General features: G+C 37.3%; 1 protein-coding gene across 3 annotated transcripts in view; it reads left to right on the top strand.

Annotated features, from left to right (window-relative positions):
- MYO1B (myosin IB) overlaps positions 1-20838 on the top strand; it is a 97395-nt gene that overhangs the window by 24130 nt on the left and 52427 nt on the right. For all 3 annotated transcript variants that reach the window (XM_069860739.1, XM_069860738.1, XM_069860737.1), the window contains exons 3-6: positions 9456-9550; positions 13409-13513; positions 16497-16543; positions 19138-19201. In XM_069860739.1, the coding sequence (XP_069716840.1) occupies positions 9456-9550; positions 13409-13513; positions 16497-16543; positions 19138-19201 (311 nt within the window). The remainder of the gene's footprint in view (positions 1-9455; positions 9551-13408; positions 13514-16496; positions 16544-19137; positions 19202-20838) is intronic.

The following is a 20838-nucleotide window of genomic DNA, read 5'->3' as shown; positions in this document are numbered from 1 at the left end:
CTGCTATGGTAGAAGCCTTTGTAATGATTTAAGATACAGCATGGACAAAGCTAATGTTTAAAGCTTTAAAGAAACTTCAGTAAAAATCAAGCTCCTGCACCATCTTTAGAAGCAGAACATTTTCCATTCAATCCCTTTATTGGCAACTTTATGCAAAAGGCTCTGATTTCTTCAACTCTGGGTACATTACGGTTAATATAGTTTGCATTATTAAAGATAAACTTTTTCATGTTATGAATCAGGAAATACACAGTCTTAATATTTACTGTCTAGCACACTGAATAATCTTTTACTAATGTTTTGAATAGATAAGAGAGCTGGGACTAGGGTTTACAAACAAATGTCAAAACTACAAAGACGGTTTAATTTTGGTCATTTCAGTAAATTAGTTCAAATCTGCGTTTTTCCTGTATACACCATTTCCTTTTATATACTACAGAAATGATTTTTCGTTGCTAAACCGTGTGGAGTTCGAACTGCAACTGCTCATAATTCCTCTAAGATTATTCTTAGAGGGGGAAAAAAGCTGTATGCAGCTGACATCCTCCTTGAATATCAGCAAACCAACCAAGGCTATAGTGGGTAAAAGAAGTTGTTCCTGGTAATAGACCCCATGGGCTGGACTGAAGCCTGGTGTTTAAGCAGTCTGAAGAAAAAGCTTCTAATTTCTTGCTTTGACTAGTCATGGAAAGAAAATTTTGGATATATATCCACAAATCTTGTGCAAATTTTGAGCAAATGCCATTTTATAGACTGAATACATTCATCACCTGAGCTAACAAACTCTCAGAAGCTGAGATAAACTTCAGTGCCTGCATTGTCCAGGGATTCTTGAGTGGTGTTTTATTTGGAAAAGAGCGCTGTGAGGCAAAACACGTTGCATAAGGCTTCTTAACTTCCTAGCAAACTACTTGGTTTGTTAAGAGTACTTAAGAGTTACATGCAAAATTAAAAAATTAAGTAATACCTCCAAGAAACAATATACCTCTGTAATGACATAGTGTTGATGTTGTCCATCAGAAGTTTTAAAGATAACTTTTATTTGAGATTTTGTCACTGATAAACTTGAGGGCAACTGCATGCTAACCTTTGTGTTGCAGAGCCTAGATTCAAATCTGATGAGTAGCAACTTACTTTAGCTTACAAACAGCTATGAGGATGTCACAACACTCCAATTTCTCCGATACTGTAACATGAATTTGGTGGAGTGCTTGGCATTTTTTCTGATGGCAAACTGTGTTGTCTTCCAGTACAGTCTATTGCACAAACCACATGGCTGACATTTCTTTAGCCATCTCACCAGTCAGAGCTATGAAGTCATTCCAAGATGTATCTTTTGATATGAGGTGCTGTAGCTCTTAGGTATGTGCAGCGTACTGGAGTTTAGTTGTGCTGCAGTGTGCTATTGTCTTGTGACATGAGACATTGATGGCATGTCCCTTTCTGTGAAGGGAGTATGTGAAACTGGGCACCTCACTTCACTGTTCGTCTTCCCCTGAGTACTGGAAGATGTTCAAGGCCAGGCTGGATGAGTCTTTGAACACCCTGATCCAGTGGGACATGTCCCTCCCCATGGCAGGGAGGTTAGAACTGGATGATCTTTAAGGTCCCTTCCAACCAAAACCATTCTATGATTCTATGACTAACAGTATATTCCCATCTGTACAGGATAAGCCAAGCTATAATGATCACTCTTCCTCTAATAGGATTATAGCATTCTTCAAAGCATACTTCAAAGTATTTAAATTAACCTGTGCTCTGCACCTATTTTTTCTGAAATAGTTATGGACATTTGTAAGGACCTGTGTTTAGCCACGATCACTGTTTTAAAAATGAGGAATGATTGTTTCTCAGTGTTTTATGTTGATGGAATATGTAGTATTCTTAACCCTCTAAGTCAAGATGAATTACAGTTTTGTTGGAGGAGTTTACTTTTAGTGTGCTGTTCACACAGTGCAGCAGCATACTCAAAGCTCGTCTTCTTCTGCAGAAAAAAAAAAATACTTTATGTAAAATTTGGTCAAAGCTGACATGAATTGAACACGTGTTTGACCAGTTAGCTTTACTAATTTTCAGACACACACTGTACTAGTTACAGAAGCTAATTCAATTTCCTGTAAAATATTGAGGGTCTGGACATTTCAGTGCAGAAAGGGAATGACTGTTTTCTCTTGCTTCCCCTTTTCTTCACTGTTCCACCAGCCTTTCATTTTGAAATATATACAAGAGTTCAGAGATGCGATTCAAACCTGCTATTAGTAGATGTAGATGAAACAGTAAACTGGGACTTTAAAAAATGTTCTCTATTCAAACTCTGACAAAAGCCAAGCAAGGAAAATCAGTTTGCACCCGTCTTTCCTTGCTGTCCCATTCATCTGCCTGACCCCTTGCTACTCTGTTTGAACTGGGGATTGTGTTTGCTAATGGAATAAACCCTAATTCTTACAAGCCCAACCTCAGGGGCTGCACAGCTTCGAAGGTCCATGGAGAAATGCAAGTCTTTTGGTACCAGCATTTCTGTTATGCTATGAAACTGCTTCCCTCCCAGGTGGCTGCATCCTTGTTTGGTGCAGTCAGGCTGGCAGTTCAAGGAAAAATCTGAACCTTCTTACAGAAAATATGGCTACCAAAAAGGGTCAGTGTATTCTTTTGCAGTAAACCCACGGAGTGTAAGGAGTTAGCTCTTTTAGGCAGTCGTTAAATCAAACATGCAAGTGCTGATTTGGCTTAGGAAACAATCTACATCTAATTAAATAGTTTTTTAAACAAAACAGTAGAAAACACTTCTTGTACTTCCTTTCAAGTATATCATGACCCAGAAAAATTATCATTTTTTGTAAACAGAAATGTCTTCTCCCCGGAGAAACATAATATCCTTGTAGTGCATCTTACAGCAAACCTGCTTGCTGTGGATCTGTAAGAAGCTAAGTTGTGTCCTTTTGTGTCCCTAGCCTGGTGTGTGAGGTGAGAGATTGGCTTACAAACTCATCTGGTTTAATGCCATGCCTTGGAAATGGGAGCTGCTCGTTCCTGCTAGGCTTATGAGCTGAGTATTAGTATGGGTGAGGAGGTGATGGTTACATGGCATCCATCTGGCTGATGCATGACATGGGGATACTTGCTTTCCCCTCCACTCCAGTTTGTGTATATATTCACCTCAATCTGGCAGCAGGAACCTGCTCCAAATCACTATTTTAATTCCCTTCTTTAGGCAAATCAACTTACGAGTTGTACCTGTTGTTTGTCTGCAGCTGCAGGTGTTTATGGTGTGTACAGCTGGCACTAGTCCATGTGCATCAGTTCGGTTTGGTATGTCTTAGTGGCCTTTCCATGGGTAATGCATGTTACTAGGACAGGAAGCTGACCTGTCAGCTTGGTTATCTGTAGCACCAAAGCTCTGCCCCTACTCTGCTCTGCTATCGTGTTACATTACATAGGAGGATCCAACGTCAGACCCATGCCTAGGTCACTCTCCTGAGAGTCTACTGGGCGTATTTTGTTGCCTGCTTATAGGACTGAGCTGATGAATGTGATGTGGACATGCTTACTGAGGTTAATAGTATTTGCATTTATTTTGTAGTCTAGATTGGGAAGTGGCTTAGTCATCGTCAGCTTCAGAGATCCTGTTTTCCACTGGATGGAGGAAAATAATGCCACAGCTGGGTTCTAGAGTCTTGGTAGAAGGCCTTTCTTACTTTCCATCATGCTAATGTGCAGCTCAAAAGAGATGCCTTGTTGATGTTGAAATAGGCAGAAAATCATAGATGGTGTTTTAGCTTTTTGGTACATGCTGGGGGAAGACTGCTGTTCGTTTTTTAAAAAATACATTTTTTTGACTATCAGTCAATAAAGGGAAAGTGATCAAAACCGGTAAGGCTTTTCCCCTCCACTTGCTTGGAAGGGAAATGTGTGCCATCAGGCAAGAGAGAAAAGGATTGGAGCAGGCTGGGCTGGGTGTATTTGGGAAAGAAGCATTGGCTGGAATTCTCTGTAGGGAGTTTTTTGAGAAGTCCATTGGACATGTCTGAAATGTACTTCATTCTGAGAAAGGCAAGACTTTCAGAAAGAACATTTTTTTTCTTTTGGTCCTGGTCTCAGAATGTTGGCCTGAATCAACTCTAAACTTGCAGTGTCTAAATGAGCATTGAAGGGTATATTATATTCCCAGTCTACTGTAACAGAAGATAAATCTAGCTGGCTTAATATTAATTAGCTCGTGTTTTAAAGGGGTTTGCTCTTGAAAACCATGAGTGTTTTTGTCTGTTCTCTTTCCCCCCCACCCCGTTCCCTCCTCTCCTTTCCATAAATTGTGTCTGCTTTACACAGACATGGGCTGATGTATACAGCTTTGAGCTTTATTCTGCCTCTAATAATGTCACAGTTGCTAACATGAAAAACAAGGTGGAGAAGGTGTATGCAGGAGGTACCCTTCTGCTGTGTATATTAGCCACGTAGTATTGTTGACAAAACAGGTTTCTGTGCTCACCATGAAAGTAAAATTGAAGAATATGAATAAGAGAAAAGTCTTTCCATCTGTCTTAGCACTCCTTTTTTTTATTCTGGTGTTTAAACAAGTTCTATTTTTTCCTGACTGGCATTTTTCAAAGAGCAACTGCTTGCCTGTGAAGGTCTATACTAGCTGATGCTTCATCAATTTAGCCGTTACGTTATTCACTCTAATGGCAGGCTAATCAACCTTTTCTTTTCAAGTGTGTCATAGTGCTGAACATGAGACAGTTTGTAATTATGGAAAATGGGAGTACACTTTTAATGTTTAAGGCAATTAGACTAAATGATTCTGCACAATGAGCTAATACTATAAATAATCTCTTACTGTTGTTTTTCCTGAATGGTGAATTTTCCACTGAGCTCCAATGGGCAGGGGAAAATATATAGCGAATAGTGATGATTTACAATATAAAGCCTCAAAGCACTTCATAAAATATGCTTCCATTGTTCCTAGCTCAGGTTATCAAGAATTTTTATACTCCAAAAACTTGTGATTTCAATGTTTTTCCATTGCATGTTGTGAGAGGAATAATTTGCTTGCTGTTACCCTGTTACAGAGTACTTCTATGCATTCAGAAAGAAAAGGAAGTGATGCTCTTAATTAAACTTAAAGGAATTAATATAAATTACATTTTATGGAAAATCCTCAGGATTTTGGCTTCAAGGAAAAAAACAGTAGAAGAACTCCTCCCATGAGCTGGATTTATGACAATAAGAGCAATGTTTTTACCCCGGTGTAATTGTGGTGCAGTTTTGAGTGTTCAAATGAAGCCGAAGCAGTTGATTCTTGGTTTGGAGTGAGTGGGTCAGAACATTGTTCCTGTCTTTTTCTGACCCTGGTGTTTGTTAGAATATAGAGATGCTGTTGTGCTGCTCAGAATTGCTGGAGCCCTTTGGAAATTCCCCTTGGAGGCCTATTTGCCATTTCCCTTTTTTATTTTTTTTGGGTTAGGACTTTGTGACAGATCTGGCCATCTGGAGCTACGTGGCTGAAAAAGCTGAGCTATAAAAAAGCAGAGTCTTCTTACTGAGCTAGGTGTGGGTGGCATTTTAATTTGAAATTGCTTCTATACTTAAATCTTAGCTAAAAGAGAACTCCAGTAAATATTTCTGTTTGTTGTGGTAGGAAAATGTCATCTTCTTTCATGAAAACCTAAAAATCAAGGGAGAGCTTATTATAAGGTATGGTAAATGACACTGCTGACACACTCACCAGTTAATTCAAAACACATGGTTTATGACTGCTTTTTAAACTACAAACTATTCTAAAATTTTACTTAGACTCTGCAATTGTGAGGTGGCTCAAAGAACGATATGTGGTTTAAACCTATGGTTGCAAATGTTTACTTTACAGAGCTGTCTTTCTGAATGTTGCTAAAAGGGAAATGATAGAAAGGTTCTTTGTGGTCTACAGGTCATTAAAATGTGTTAAACTAAAATGATGTTAAAACATTTTATATGTTTGTAATAAATAGGGAATAGCATAAAATTATATTTTTGGAACAAATGGAATTTGAACCCAAAGACTTAACGTTTGTTTGTTTGTTTGTTTGTTTTTTATTGCAAAGATAAAAGATAGATAGGAAGGACTGGGAGTTGTGACGGTGTGCCATTAATGTTGACATACCAAACGAATAGATCTATGTTTTTCTTTGAGATAAAGATCTTTGTTCAGGCTCTGGCATAAATGTGTCTGATGTTTTTTATGCAATGCCAGAAAGACAAACACATCTTAGTTATTTAAATGCAATCTTGGTTATGCCTCTTCCAGTTGAGTTCTTGGAGCAGTGATTGAAGCGTCAGAGGTTAATTTTAGAATACTTCTGCTGGGTAGCTTTTGATAAGTGTGTACGCAAAATGTCTTTTAAAAGGAGTCAACTAATTTTTTTCTTTCATCTATAGTAGATAATAATTGATATACTTGTGAAGTATTAGGCTTTGCTAGATTGTGTAGAAGATTGAAGAAAAGGTAAGGTATGCCAAACATTTCTGACTAGACTGGATTAAAATTAGAACTGAATGAAATCCCACTCTCTTCTCCAACTTCAGAAGTCTCGTTGCAGCATTACTTTCTCTTTTCCTGCTGAAGGAGGAGAAAAAACATGATTTTGTGGTTTCAACTATGCAGTGCAAGCAGAGTTAATAAATACATCAGGCAGTAAAATATTTTGGCAGGGGCTGTTGGGAAACTAAAATTCAGTGTATAGAAAAGATGAATGGTTACTAAGCTGATTATCTCATAACTCATTATCTCATAACTCAGAGAAAATACTTTCACTGTGCTTGATGCTGACTTCATTTTCCAGCATGAAACTACTGCCAAGGAAGTTATTTCAACAGTGAAATAATAGTTGAATAGCTGAGAATGAGCCATCCACTCTGTAAGTTTGAAAAGCATCTCAGTCTTACCTTTCTGCTGAAAGCCAGTTTCCTGAATGAAACCTATGGAAACCATGGCATTAGTATTTACATTCTCTCACACGGCCTATGAATGCTCAGTGTAGTTTTATATCTTTCCTCTTCATTCTACTGCCATTTTTCCCTTGCAAAAATGAATGTAATGTGTGCAGGAATAAGTTCTTCTGAGTGCTGCATGTTAGACTCTTTAGTTTACAAAACTGTATCTGCAGTAGCACTCAACGAATATTATTCACTTCCTAAATATGTCCTGTAAGAGAGTCTGGCAAAATTTTATTTCTACTGTAGTTTGGATTCTGGACAGTAAAGTGGATGCCAGAAGTTGTGTCATGATCTCTCAAAAGCAGCAGAATAGTTTTTTTTCATTTGCTAGTTATCCAGCATGTTGGCCACATCACAAATTGACTTTGTTGCAATGCTAAAACCATGATAGTCTTCTACTTTCTCGTAAACACATTTTCACCTCCAGCTGAGCTACTGAGTTCAAATGCTTCAATCACCATAGCAGTATTAAGTTTTAAGAGATCAGTCTTAATTTGGGTTCAATGGTATATGTGTTAATGACCTTTGAATGTGGTTGTTAAGTGGATGGCCCAACCGTTCGTTCATACAGAGAGAAGAATGTAATTTAGTGCCTTAAACGTATAAGTTGGCAAAAAAAGCAGTGAGAGAGGTGGGGCCTTTGGTTGGCCATGCAACTAGACAGGCAGATGTGCTGCAGGAGAGAAGAGGACAGGAGGAGGACTTAAAAAGGGGGAATCAATGATGGGAGCATCATTGGCAGGAACTAAGAGGGAGGAGAAAGTGTGATTATTTTTAGCAAAGGAGCCATAAGATATTTAATTTACCCATTTTTCAGCCTTTTCAGTGTACCACTTGCTAGGTATGCTGGTCTCTTGCAGGATGGCTGGGCTGATAACATTATGCCACCATAAAAACAAACAGGCAAACAAAGCCAAAATCCAAATAAGCAATTATGAAATGAGTCTAATACTGATGAGGGATGAAGAAGTATAAATGTTGCACATGCTCATTATGATAAATTGGGGACAACATGACATGTTCTCCATAAATATTTTTGGGAAAGAGAAGCCATGAACTACCTGGGTAAAGGGACAGTGGAAGCAATAAGTATGAACTAAATTGAATATATATAGGTTTAATATTTGAAGCTTTCAGGCTGTGGCAATAAGCGCCTCTAAAAAAGGCTCTGTGTGGCTCTCACTATTGCATTGTGTTGTCCATGCTACCCCTAACTAGTTCCAAGACAAAAAGCTTGCTTGTCTATATGGCTGTGTTAATCCAAACAAGTACTTGATCCATTTGTAGTTATTGGGTGAATGTGAAGCTCCTGAGCTCTAGTAGAATCAAGTTTCTAAAAAGGGCATTGAACCTGCAACAGCAATGTAAATAATAAACCATATTCCCTTTTAAGTACATACAAACATTAAATATTTTACTAGTTGCAGTAATCTGACAAAGCTTTTGGTCTGTTGAATGGATATTTATTTCATGTAAGTTTATGCCATGTTTGACTACCGGATTTATTCTTTAAGTTGTGCAACACAAGTCTGCCTTCTTATTTGTTTTTTTTTTCTTTCATGTCCTTGCTTAAGCTTTTCCAAAGGGTTCTGTGATTCTATGATTCTATGATAATGCTTAGTTTTGAGAACAGTGTTATTCCATGAACTGAAAAATGAAGTTGAAACAAAATCAGTATTACTCTTTCTCTGCCTCAAAATTACTGCTAAAGAAAAATAAATACAAGTAACCCATCTATATTTCTCTAAAATATATGTTGCTACATGGCAACAGAGCACGTCTGGATTCAAACTGTAGCCCAGTAGTTTCAGGGTTGTGATGCTCTGAGCTGCATGGAAAAACATTATTGGTACGGGAAAGCTGTTCTTCCTATAATCTTTAATTTCACTACATGATATCACCCTTACTGAGTTAAGAACACACTTATTGGGAAATGCTTCTGCATGTTTATGCAAAGGTCCATCAGTACCTTCATGCTTAAAATAGATTTTGTAAAGTTCTGAGATTTCTTCATACTTTTCAGAGTAGAAATTGCAGTTTATGGTATTATAAGCACTTAAGATTCTCTTGTTTCCTTTTTCTTAAATGTCTTCAGACAGAGCACTTCCTGCTGAGGCATTGACATTTTGTTTGATGACAAATACGACATTTTGTTCAATGAAGAAAGGTAGCTGAATTTCCCTGAAATTTTGTGCATTTGTGTTGATCCTGCTATCTTTAGAAAAACTTACAGATTGTGCTTGCTGGAGAAAGTCTAAATAAACCACTGAGAAAAAGTACCCTTTTTGCCACTGTGGGTGTTTATAGTCTGAAAAGTGATTGCGTCACCATTTACAGAACATTAGCACTTGTGGATTTTTTTTTGTGTGGTTTTTGTTCTTTTGGTTTTGGGTTTTTTTCCCCTCCACCTGGATGCAAGAAGAGATTGTAGTTATTGTTGGTAATGGTTTTAAGTAATTCTCAGTTGACTCTTTCTTACTTTGCAGCTTTGCTCTGTCAGATGAAGCATACAGATCTCTAAGAGACCAGGACAAAGACCAGTGCATCCTTATTACAGGAGAGAGTGGAGCTGGGAAAACAGGTAATAAGCAGTTTTCACTTTTCTCAAAACCAATGAATCTTGCAAAGTGATACTAGTCTGTAAGAGCTGAGAGATCATAGAATTATAGAATGGCTTGGGTTGGAAGGGACCTTAAAGTTCACCCAATTTCAACCTCCTTGCCACAGGGACACTTTCCACTGGATGAGGTTGCTCAAAGTCTCATTCAACCTGGCCTTGAAGACCTCCAGAGGTGGATTATCCACAAGGTGGATTCCTCCAGCAGCTCTCAGGCAAAGAGAGAAGAAAGAAAACTGACCCCATTTTGTGGGGACAAAAAACCTTCCCTCAAATCCATGCACTCACAGCACCTGACACAAAGTTAGTGCCAAGCTGCAGATGCTCCCATGTGCTGCATCGCATGGGCCACAGTAACACAGATCCATAATAACTGCTCTGAGAGGAAACAGGAGGCTGCCAGGAATACTTGAAAGGATTGGAGAGAGGGAGGGAGGGAGGGAGGATGGCACACAGGATGGAGAAGAGTAAGGAACCCATGTGTTATGGGAAGAATGGAGAGCACAAGCCCTCAGTGGGCAATGCTTTATCCTGGGCAGCAGCAGCAACATGGCACTGATCATGCAGAGGTGGAAGAGATGCCTGTGGCCCTTGCAGGGAAGTAGTGACTCCTTTTCCCTCTGGTGAGAACTTTGAACTTTAACTGAATAAGTATCTACCACCAGTTCCCAAATCCGTAACCCAAGGGATGTTGGTATCTTTTCATGTCTGGCAACTGCAGAAAATGAATACGGTCACGCTTATTGCCATAGGTACAAACTTCCATAAATGAAACCATAAATGAAACCATAAATGAAACCATAAACTTCCATAAACCATAAACTTCCATAAACCATAAACTTCCATATTTTTCACATTGTCACTGTGATGTGAGCCCTATTGCGTGTTAATACAATATCCTTATCAGTATGCAAAGTCATATTAAAGCAATGCTGGTTTGTGGTAGAGTATTGCAGGGGCCAGTAAACTTTTGGGCTCTCCCTAAGGCAAATATGAAGATGGAGAAAATTAATTGCTCTTGGTCTTCTAGGCTGGAAGACAATCCTTTGATACTTTTGAATGTCTTTTGATAAATAGTATAATCCAGTTTAATTTCATGTATTTATCCAAGGAAAATAAATAATAGCTGATTACTTTGGAAAGTTCATTCGTCTTTTGCACGCTGTGCTCAGCTGCAATTCTAAGATTGGCTTGTGTACCAGAACACTGTGTTTCTCATACAAAGCTGAAATTGCCTTGAAAATGATTGCTGATTTTTAAACTAGAATGGCAGAAATCAAATAAGGTCTGCAAACTGCAGAACACTTTAGGTGGACCTTAAAAAGGAAGAAAGCCAGTTATTTTCTGAAATAGCAGTTTCAAACTGAGGTGACTTGCATAAGAGTGGGTGGGAACACATACAACTGTTTCTATGTCATTTAAGGTATTTTCCCTTTGAGTCTGAAAAAATGTGGAGCTTTGTAGGCATGTACTGAGCAAGACTTGAAGTCAACAAGAAGTTGTTTTCCAAGACTCTTGTGAAAATGCAGAGTGTAGGCTTTATCTTTGTTTTTAATTTGTCTGATTAGTGACATCCAATTGAGAAGTTTTGAAATCTTGTAACATAATCCTTTATTTCAGTGTGATAATGTGAAAAGCATATGTGTTCAGTAAAAGTGTGTATTAAAATAATGAAGTTCTGATTTTGTTGAGAGATTCTGTCTAGGACTTAAGACATTAGAAAGGAGTGTTGTATTGGTGTTGTTTAACGTCTTGATTTCCTCTGGAGCTATGAATTACCAGACACTTCGTATAACTGAGGTCTACCTCTTATTTATGTATTCAGTTGGAAGGTGTAGCAGTGGTTCAGTTTCTGAACTTCTCCATTTGTACAGAATATTCTGGAAGGTTTAGATTTTTAAAGAAATTTTGACTGTTCTGTAGCTTTTGTAGCCATATGGTACATAATATGTATTATTCCTTCTTTGTAAAGGCAAGTACAGAATAATACAGGGTTTGAAATTCAAGTCAATTATTGACTCTATAACATTTGATGTAACTGCTGTTGTTGAAATGAGGCTGTGTGCTGAGAAGTCAGGTTTTCTTTGCAGAAAAAAGGTTGGGGGAGGATGAGGAGGAAGTTGCTGGAGGAGTTACGGAAACAAGCTTCTTAGTAGAGGTCCTGTGTAGCTATAGTTTGGATTTTTGGTAGCCAGAACATTTGGCATGTATGGGCTGGAAGAACTGGCACTGAACTGTCATCTGTTGGGATGTTTTTTTAATTTAATTCCAATTTTGCTCTTGGTGGTATATTTTAATTTAATTCCAGTTTTGTTCTTCTTTCACTGCATGTTGTTTATATTGCTAATTGATAGTAACATTGTGCAAGAAGACATGGTACATTACCAGAATAAATGGGGCAATTAAATGTTTTTAGATGTTAAGGTGATGATTCCCTTCCTGGTGTCTTTATTGGAAAAAACAGAGTTCGTAATAAAAAGGGCCTTTATATTCTTTCAGTGATGTTCAAAGCTTATCTTGAAGTTATTGGATGTTGTCTTAATGCATATTATTTTATAATAGCTTATTTGCTGCTTCAGTGCTTTCTTCTCTCAGTGACTGAGTAGCTCTACTTAAAGATGTTGACTGTACTAGGAAATATTTCAAATCAAATAATTTGGTAATTCCAAGTCTGAAGGGAGTGAATTCTTAAATATGGGAGTTCAAAGCACAATTGAAGTATTTGTGAGTTCTTACGGACATACCTGTAGTTTTGTTCCTTGCTTACTTCTTGTATTGCAGATTTTCTCAGTTTTCCTGACAATATGGGATAGTAATTTAGTATGAACTTGCAAATTTGGTTAAATAGTAAAGAATCAAAATCCAAGGGATAACATTTTCTTTGTCAGTTCTTTCCTGAAATGAAATCCTTAAATTTGTAGCAGATCTCTGAAGAACAAGTACTGTTTCTTTATGATCACTGTGGTGAGTTGGTAGGGATTCCAGATGTTAGTAATTACTTTGTATATCATCTGATTTTGCCTCAAATTTCACTATCTTGCATCATACTGAACATCACAGACTGTTTATAAGCAGAGTCCTTTCTCAGCTGTTCTTTGTCCTCACCAGCAAAAGCATAAATGTTGGATGGATTATTTAGTAGTTGTTTCTGTCTGTACATGAGTGATTGTCACCTGTATGGACCCAGCTTTGAGAGTCCAAAATCATTCCAGGCTTTGTTAAAAGTTTTTACCTTCAAATTGCTCTCATTGTTTAAATTAATTCTTCACTTTCTCTGGTCGTTGCACTTTGAAACAGACTGCCTAATGTTAGGTGATATTGCAGTAATTAATTTATTTGTAGCGTAATTTAAAGTTATAATTACATATGAGTAATTGTTTCATGTTTACACTTGTGTTATTGTGTATCTGCTTATACAAACTGATTGGATTTTACGTCTTGAAACTTCTTGGGTCTATATTTTTCAGGCTACTTAAAACATTTCCAGCTTGTCGGCTAGGGATAATGCTCTCCCCTTACTGAATGCTTCTTACTGAGGCTAAATGAAGAAGTAGCAGATAATGTGCCATGTCCACCATTGGCTTCTTTAGCCTGGGAAGGCTGTAGGTAGAGTCTATAGGGCCGCTGATGTAATGGTGTAGATCTCACAGCAGGGCAGGCTCCTTCCTCATTTCCAGATAGTACAACAATGTAGAGGAAAACTGAAATGAAATGTGCTTCCAGTTCCTGTCTGGCATGGTGAAAACGTGATCAAGTCTGCAAATCATTTTATGGTCTGTATGCCAGTACTTATCATTGTTTAATTTTGCTCTCACCCCACAGAGGCGAGCAAACTTGTCATGTCATATGTAGCTGCTGTATGTGGAAAAGGGGCAGAGGTTAATCAAGTAAAAGAACAACTTTTGCAGTCAAATCCAGTTCTTGAAGGTAAGTGTCTCATGGAACATGTGTGTCAGCATTCCTGCTGAGTTTGTTTGGACAACTGTATCTGTTGCTGTTTCATTGTTATTTGGTGTCCAGAACCTTAGGAGAGGCTTTCTGTGAAGACAGCTACAAGTTTTTATTCAGTTAGGGAACAGTTTTCTTGATAAGAAAACAGTGTCCTTCATGGTAAAGAGAATTGTGTCCCTTGTGAAGGGAAAGCTTAGGAAGTTAGGTCATATTTCCCAGACTCCTCCAGCTGCTCTCTGAGGGGCATACCCCTTCTTAACACTGCTCTGATGATGCTTGGCTGTATCAAAAGACTCGACTTCAGTCCTTCTGATTAATTTCTTCCCAAATTGTATTATTGTAGTCTCTAGTAAACAAACAAGCTCTGTAAAGCATTATTTTTGTTTTAGAAAAAAAAAAATCACAACAAACCAAACAAAACCAAAAACAGTGAAGAAATGGATCTCAGAAAAAAAAAAGCCAATCCATATGTGTGCCTGTTGTTCCCTGAGGCTTATTGTTCACTGGGTCTAGCGACTCTGTCGGCCTGTCTTCCTGACAACTGCCTTTCCTGCTCTCCCATGGAAGACTTCTTATTTTTTAATTAGTCATTTTAATTTAAAGACATTGGCTACCAGTAACAGGATCTTCATTTTTTCTAGAGATAAGTTATGTGATCCTCAGAGTGGGCAGTTTTTTCCATTTGTCTAATAATTGCTTTCATAAGTGCCTTGGGTAGCACTGACTTACTTAGGTGTATTGTGTTGATTCCTGGCTTGGTTTTTCCCACAGCTCTCTAAGCTTTTATGGTGCCAAGAGAAATTCTCATAACTACTGTACAATAATTTTGCATTATGGCCAGATAATATGCAGTGTTTGTAAGACTGTCGAGTGTCAACATTTTATTTATTGCCTAGATATCTTTACATATAAGTGAGGATTTGGAGTCTATAGGGAGCGAACAATCTACATATTATAAAAGTGAGAATTGGGAGGGGGAACAATAAATAAAAAGGTAAGGGAATGAAGAAGTGGGCTGAGAGTACTGGTGAACTGGATGGGTAAAATGTGTTCATTGACTGTACACAAACTGAAAATTGTAAGCAGAGACTTGTAAAGAAAGGATGAAATGTTAAAATTTAAGAATAATAACAGTGCAGGATAATGCTTTCTTTGATGATCAGACATGTTCTACTTAAAACTGTATGAGGGGATTACAATCTTCCATTGTTTTGAATTCACAGAGAAGAGCAGTGTTCTGGAAGGCAGATTTCAGATGTAAACAGAAATAGTATGGGAAGTGGGTCTTTTCCAACCTGGTGATTCTATGATTCTAAGTATGGAGGTTTTTCTTGCCAAAGCTAGATTGTTCCCCGGGGACTGCCAAGTGTAGTTAATTTCTTGCTGGTCCATGAGTCCCTGTTTTAGTGCAAGAGGAACGGACTAAACTTACAGACCGAGTGCCTCATCATTTTAAGGCACCAGTAACTGCCTATTTAGCTTCTCAAAAGGTAGGACACTGGATTATTCCATGAGGCTGCTGGGCAAACCTGGCTGCTTATATACATTTTAGACAGAAATTATGCATTTCTGGTTAGATTTTTTTTTCTTTGGTTATGTAGTTCTATTTCAGTCAAGCTGAGGTGCAAGAAAATGGCATAAATGCTACATATGCATAATTTATCTTATGGGATTTTTTTTTTAAACTGCAGTTGTCACTGTAAATTAACTTCTAGAAACAATGAAGTAAAGGGAAAACTGAGGAATGCGTCTCATACTTTATAATGGAACATTTGTGCTTGATTCTCTGCGGTTATAAATGACGCTACTGTTCAGCACTGTGTTTAAGAAAATGAAGTTCAGAGATTTGGTTGTTGAAAAGATGATTTATTGCAGGGCAGAAAGATTTTAAAAACAATTCTTTCACTTATCCTTGGCCTTCAGGAGCAACAAACTTTTCCTTTTGGCTTTAGTTCTTTGATCAAGAATAAGTCTACTCATGCAAGTTTGTCGAAGCCTTAAAGTGTGTATTTATTTTTGTCCAATAAACATTGACTTGACTTGATCTTTGAAAATATGTATGCTATATAAATAAACACTAGGATAAATAAAGTCTCCTGTTGGAGAAGGAGGACTGTACTTAGTGATGTATGGGACACTCCTGTTTGACTCTATGTGCTTTGTCAATATGTGATGTTTAGAACCTGAATTGTCCTCTAGTCTGAGGTTTTGTGTTGCCTATATTCAAAGCTGGTGGCTGCCCATCAGAATATAGTCCTGGGAGGTCCTTTTGTAGAGTTTCATTGTCAGAAAACTTGAGCTGAAGAAATTAAAACCAAACTATTCTAGAAGCTGGTTTGGGTCAAGCTGAAGAGAGTGCGTTAAACTTCTGTTGTAAATTGGACTTATTTCACCTGATTGATGTTCAGCTTAAGCTAGGATAAATGTGTTGGAACAGTGTAAATAAATCAGTTTAAAAGCATTGATTAAACTGTCCCATGCAAACAATTTTTAAGTGTCATTCTGTAGTTTACTCAGTTTTGGCCTCCATCTTTTACCATCTTCAGCTCTGCGAACTAGGATTAATTTCTTTCTCTAGACGGAAGAGAAAGAAATACTTCCTTATATTTAAAGTTATTTGGGTAATAAAGCTTTTAATTTGATTATTCAAACCCCAAGGATACACACTCAATGTAGGTGCAGTTTCGGAACCATTTCTCCTTGCATGCTTTTTTTTTAAACCAAGGAAGTGTTGAGACAAAGTTTCTTTGGGCTTCCACAGGTGATTTCTCATTTGAGACCATGTCTGTCACGCTCCATCTATCCTCAGTGTTCTTCCCATACAATGAACAGGGTATTGTTTCTCAGAAGACTGTGATTCTTCTAAATGTATTAACAGTCACAGATATTTTAGCATTTAAATATTTTTTTTTTTTACTGATAGATTTGGTTGTCAGATCTGTTTTTCTCTTTTCCCCAGCTTTTGGAAATGCCAAAACTGTGCGGAATGACAACTCCTCTAGATTTGTAAGTATTTTCTTCAAGGCGGAATTTCAGTTCCTTTTAGGGAAGGGTGTTATTTTGTTGGCTGTTTCTGTTTTATCTTGTATCAGCATTGAGGCATCTGTAAGGAGGGAATAAATAATTTGAGAGAGAACTTTCTTCTAGTTGCTTGAGGACTGTGGTGTTTGGAGAGGGCGAATATCTTCAACAGCAATCGGTATTTAATTTTGTAAATTTGAGCATGTTCTTCTTCCCCAATATGTTAGTAGTGCGTTATTAGTAGTCACCCCTCTTCTAAAAAGATATTTCACCTCCTTGTCAGAAATCTTGTTGGTTTCTGATGAGAGCCTGGAGTTCTACTGAGAATCAAAGTAGAGAGTAGAACAAAAAAACGAAAAAAAAATTAGTATGTAGCAGTCTGTGACTGGATGACGACACAATTATAACACAGCTGGATTCTTTAATATTTGGGCATTGGTGGCTTTCATGTCAGTTGTGTCTAGCTTGGCAAGTGTTGATCTCACTTTCCATCCACATGTGTACACTTTTTGTTAAAATTGCTTGTTTAGGTTCTCATTGTCTTTCTATGATGTTTCAAACTTTATTTACAACTTTATTTTTAGTATAAACATCTGTAATGTTACTTTTTTGCTTCTATTCTTTACAATCAACTGGTCAAATTCAGGCTTTTTTAGCAGGAAACTGAACGTGAAACTATAGGAATTGACAATTACCCCATCCTCCCCCCCGATGATGTTCGAGCTGGGAGATTCACAATGTGAATCTTGGTTTCTCCTGCTTAAATCAGAAGACTGAATGCAACTTTGTAATTTGCTTACTTGTGTGCAGGAAAGTAATGTTGTGAGATGTGTACAGCAGGCAACACAAGACAAATTAATACACTGGAAAAATGTTGCGTTGCTCATAAAAACAAATCGATAAAAGCCTGGGATATTGTGACACTGGAGGGCAGCTTGTTGTCCCACAAAACAGGCTCCTCTCCCCTTCCATATGATTCTCAAGGGTTAATGTTCTTGTTCTATATGGCTGTCATTGTGGCTGTCATTGACAGTGCTGGTGAACAGAGCAAACGATCCTCATCCAAAGATCAGGGACAAAACATGAGGTACTCTAGACAATTTTTTCTTTTTTTTTATAGAAAGGGAGAAAAAATACAATGTACGTCAGAGATGATGTACTGTGGAAAGCAGAAGGAGATGACAGTGAAGTGGAGAAGAGGTGCCATTTGCATACAGAAGTCTTTCCGGGACACAGTGCAACCAACTACTATTTCTCCTTTCAAGTCCTTGCTCATAAACACAAAGCTAAAAATACTTCTGTTAACATACAACTGCCCAGTCCTTGGGGAATCAAAATTTAGTTATCTAATTTAATTCTTTATCTTAGACATTTGAATAATCTCAGAATTAACTTCAAACAAGGAAGTACAAGTACTGTCCTGTTCAGCCTACTTCAGCTGACAGCAAGGAGAAGAAAAGAGTTTAAATATAAAGTCAAGCCAATCTTGACAAAATACTCGGTAAATTCGAAAATATCTTTGAGGGAGTCAGCGTAAAGTGCCTATTTTTATGTCTTGTAATGAAAAGAGAAAGAAAAAAAGAAAACGCTTCCTAAGTGCTATTTGAATAAGGAAGTATAAACATAAGGCTTCTTTCAATAGGTTGGTTTTGTCCTCTGTTAAGTAAGCACCAGAGGGTGGTGAGATCATTTCTGTGCGTGGTTTATGGAATTTGTTTGAATTACTGCAAGCAGTTTTTAATCTTTCTAAGTTCCTTGCCAATGTGAGTTGCACTAATTTTGGCCTTTTCTACACAATATGAGTCTTTCCATTTTGTCACTGTTAAACATAGCTGCTACTACATTAAGCACTTGTCATCTAAATTAAAGTGATGCAAAGACCAGAGCAATCTTCTGCGATGTGGAGAAGTCAAATGGAAACGCGCTGTGCCAGTGCAGCTAAAAGTGAAATCATGTTTGCAGTGACAGTCTGTTAATTGTTGCCTCTGGCCTCCTGAGTTACCAGGGAAAGACTTCAGAAGGAAAAATCCATCACTTTCACAAGGCAGGCACACGCTTAGGGACAGACACTCCATGATTACTAACAGTAATCGTTGCCAGCCAGTCCTTAAAATCAAACAGAGTGACTATTCTTCAACTGCCTTGATTCATGCTCTGAGATGATTTTACACTGAGAAAACAAGTCTTGATGGAAGAGAATTTCTTCCTGCATTCTTCTTTTAATAAGCACGATAATACCTACAAGGCCACAAGTATTGTTTGGTGGTTTTTGTGTTCTCGTGAGTGTTTATATAATGTGCTTTTTCTTCATATAACCTTAAAAACAGAGCAAATTACTGGATTGCATTACTAACCTGATTAAAGTTATTTTCATGAAAATCTCTGGCTGTGGTAATGCAATTGTCTTAGAAGCTGTGAATAATTTTCTGTTTTTCAGAATTTGAAGAAGTGGACAGGAGGTTGCCAGATGGCTCTTTTAGACTGTAAAAATGACCAAATAATGTCTTAAAAAATGTTATGAGTAGTTTTTCTTAATCAGAACCTGTAGTCTTAAAATATGTTTTTTTTTCTTTTCAAAGGGGAAATACATGGATATCGAGTTTGACTTCAAGGGTGATCCACTTGGAGGAGTTATAAGCAACTGTGAGTATTAGTCTTGATATCAGCATATTAACAGCCTAAAATGTTTTGTTCAAAAAGAAAGATGCTTAAATTATTGAAAAGATTTCTAATCAAATCTCACTCCATTATGTAATGAATTCTAATGTTTAATTTTATTGTTTTTCGGGTGCTAAATAATATAACTTAGAGTCTGTGAAAACAGACTTGATGAAGTAAGCATGAATGATGAATGTACTGTATTGTTTTAAAGGAACGCAGTAGAGTGCATAGGTTCATATATTGTCTCTAAACCTAGTAGCAGATGGATAGAGGTGTTTGAGGCTGTTTTTGTACTTGAATACATGGGATCAACTGTAATACTTGATTTGGTAGGTCATGTATTTTCATGTCTGAAATATTCTTAAAAATTATAAAACATTGTGACACAAAGCATGCTGGAGATCACCATGAGGTGGATATGCTTATTAAGAATGCTGTTAAGTATAGGGAGGGAAAGGTGGCCTCAGATTTTGTTAGTATGTGAGGATGATGTTATGAAATCTGTAACAATTCAGAAATTTTAACCAGTCATATGTTGGGAAAAAAAGAGGCTGGGAACTGAATGTCAGCCGAAAATGCTTTGACTTGCTTTTCTTTCAAGAGTTTAAAGGCAGCTTTTAAAATAAATTAGTCTTCTGTGGTACAAAAAGCTGTGTTTGTTTGGTTTTCTTATTTTTAAAAAGGGACGGAGGAGAGTGGTGAGTGACTGTACTGGGTGTCACTGACCTAGCCTTGACCTTTCTTCCCACTTGGCCAAAATCATTGCTGTTTCTAAAGACTAACTTTTGACTTTTTTACCGTTTTACTCGTTGTGAAACAATGAAAATTGTCCAAGGTAAATTCAACTCTTCAAATATAATATAAACATTTTAAAACACTATGAAGAATTTTATGCGTAAATACAGGTTATGGTTTTTTTTTTCCACAGGTCAAACATTTTTTCTTGACTAGGTCATCTTTTGGAGCTGTGCCTGGAAGAACGTGATTTTTGTGATAACATAGATCTTTAACAGTGTCTGCTTTGAGTTTCAAGTGTTTACAGCTATCTGTTAACTTCAACATGTGGCAGTCAGTGGAATTAGAGGCCAAACATAGTCATTGTATTCATCGATAATTAAATGTGAACAAATAGGTTCGAGCAGGCTGGCTGTGTTGTTTGTTTCAGTTTCACTTTGAAAACAGATACATAAAAATGAACTCTTCTTTGACAAGTATTTGTCTTTGAAAGTACCATGCTGAATCATCTAATTAAAATATTTTGTCATATCAAAGGTGACTGAAATAGTTACTCTATAGTTTATCTGCCATGTAAATCTTTGCATGCTGTAGTTATAGCATTACATGTAATTATAATGATGTAATGACATCATGTGTAGTCAAAGGCAGATGTGGTTTTAGATCTTCCTAAAACATGTCTATCTTAGGCATTCTGCCTGTATTCTGACATTTAATAGGTATCTATTAGCATGAAGATGAATATAGATTTAAAAAATAAAGACCTTATATCTAAGCCCTGTTGTGGTAAAGATGTTACTTTTTGAAATACGAAACACACCATACTGACAGGGTATGTCTCAGTTAAATATTGAGTTCCTGTAGCTGCATGTTAATATAGAATC

Source organism: Phaenicophaeus curvirostris, chromosome 7 (assembly GCF_032191515.1).
Source record: "Phaenicophaeus curvirostris isolate KB17595 chromosome 7, BPBGC_Pcur_1.0, whole genome shotgun sequence".
NCBI lineage: Eukaryota > Metazoa > Chordata > Aves > Cuculiformes > Cuculidae > Phaenicophaeus > Phaenicophaeus curvirostris.
This window is presented reverse-complemented; position numbering and strand designations above follow the sequence as displayed.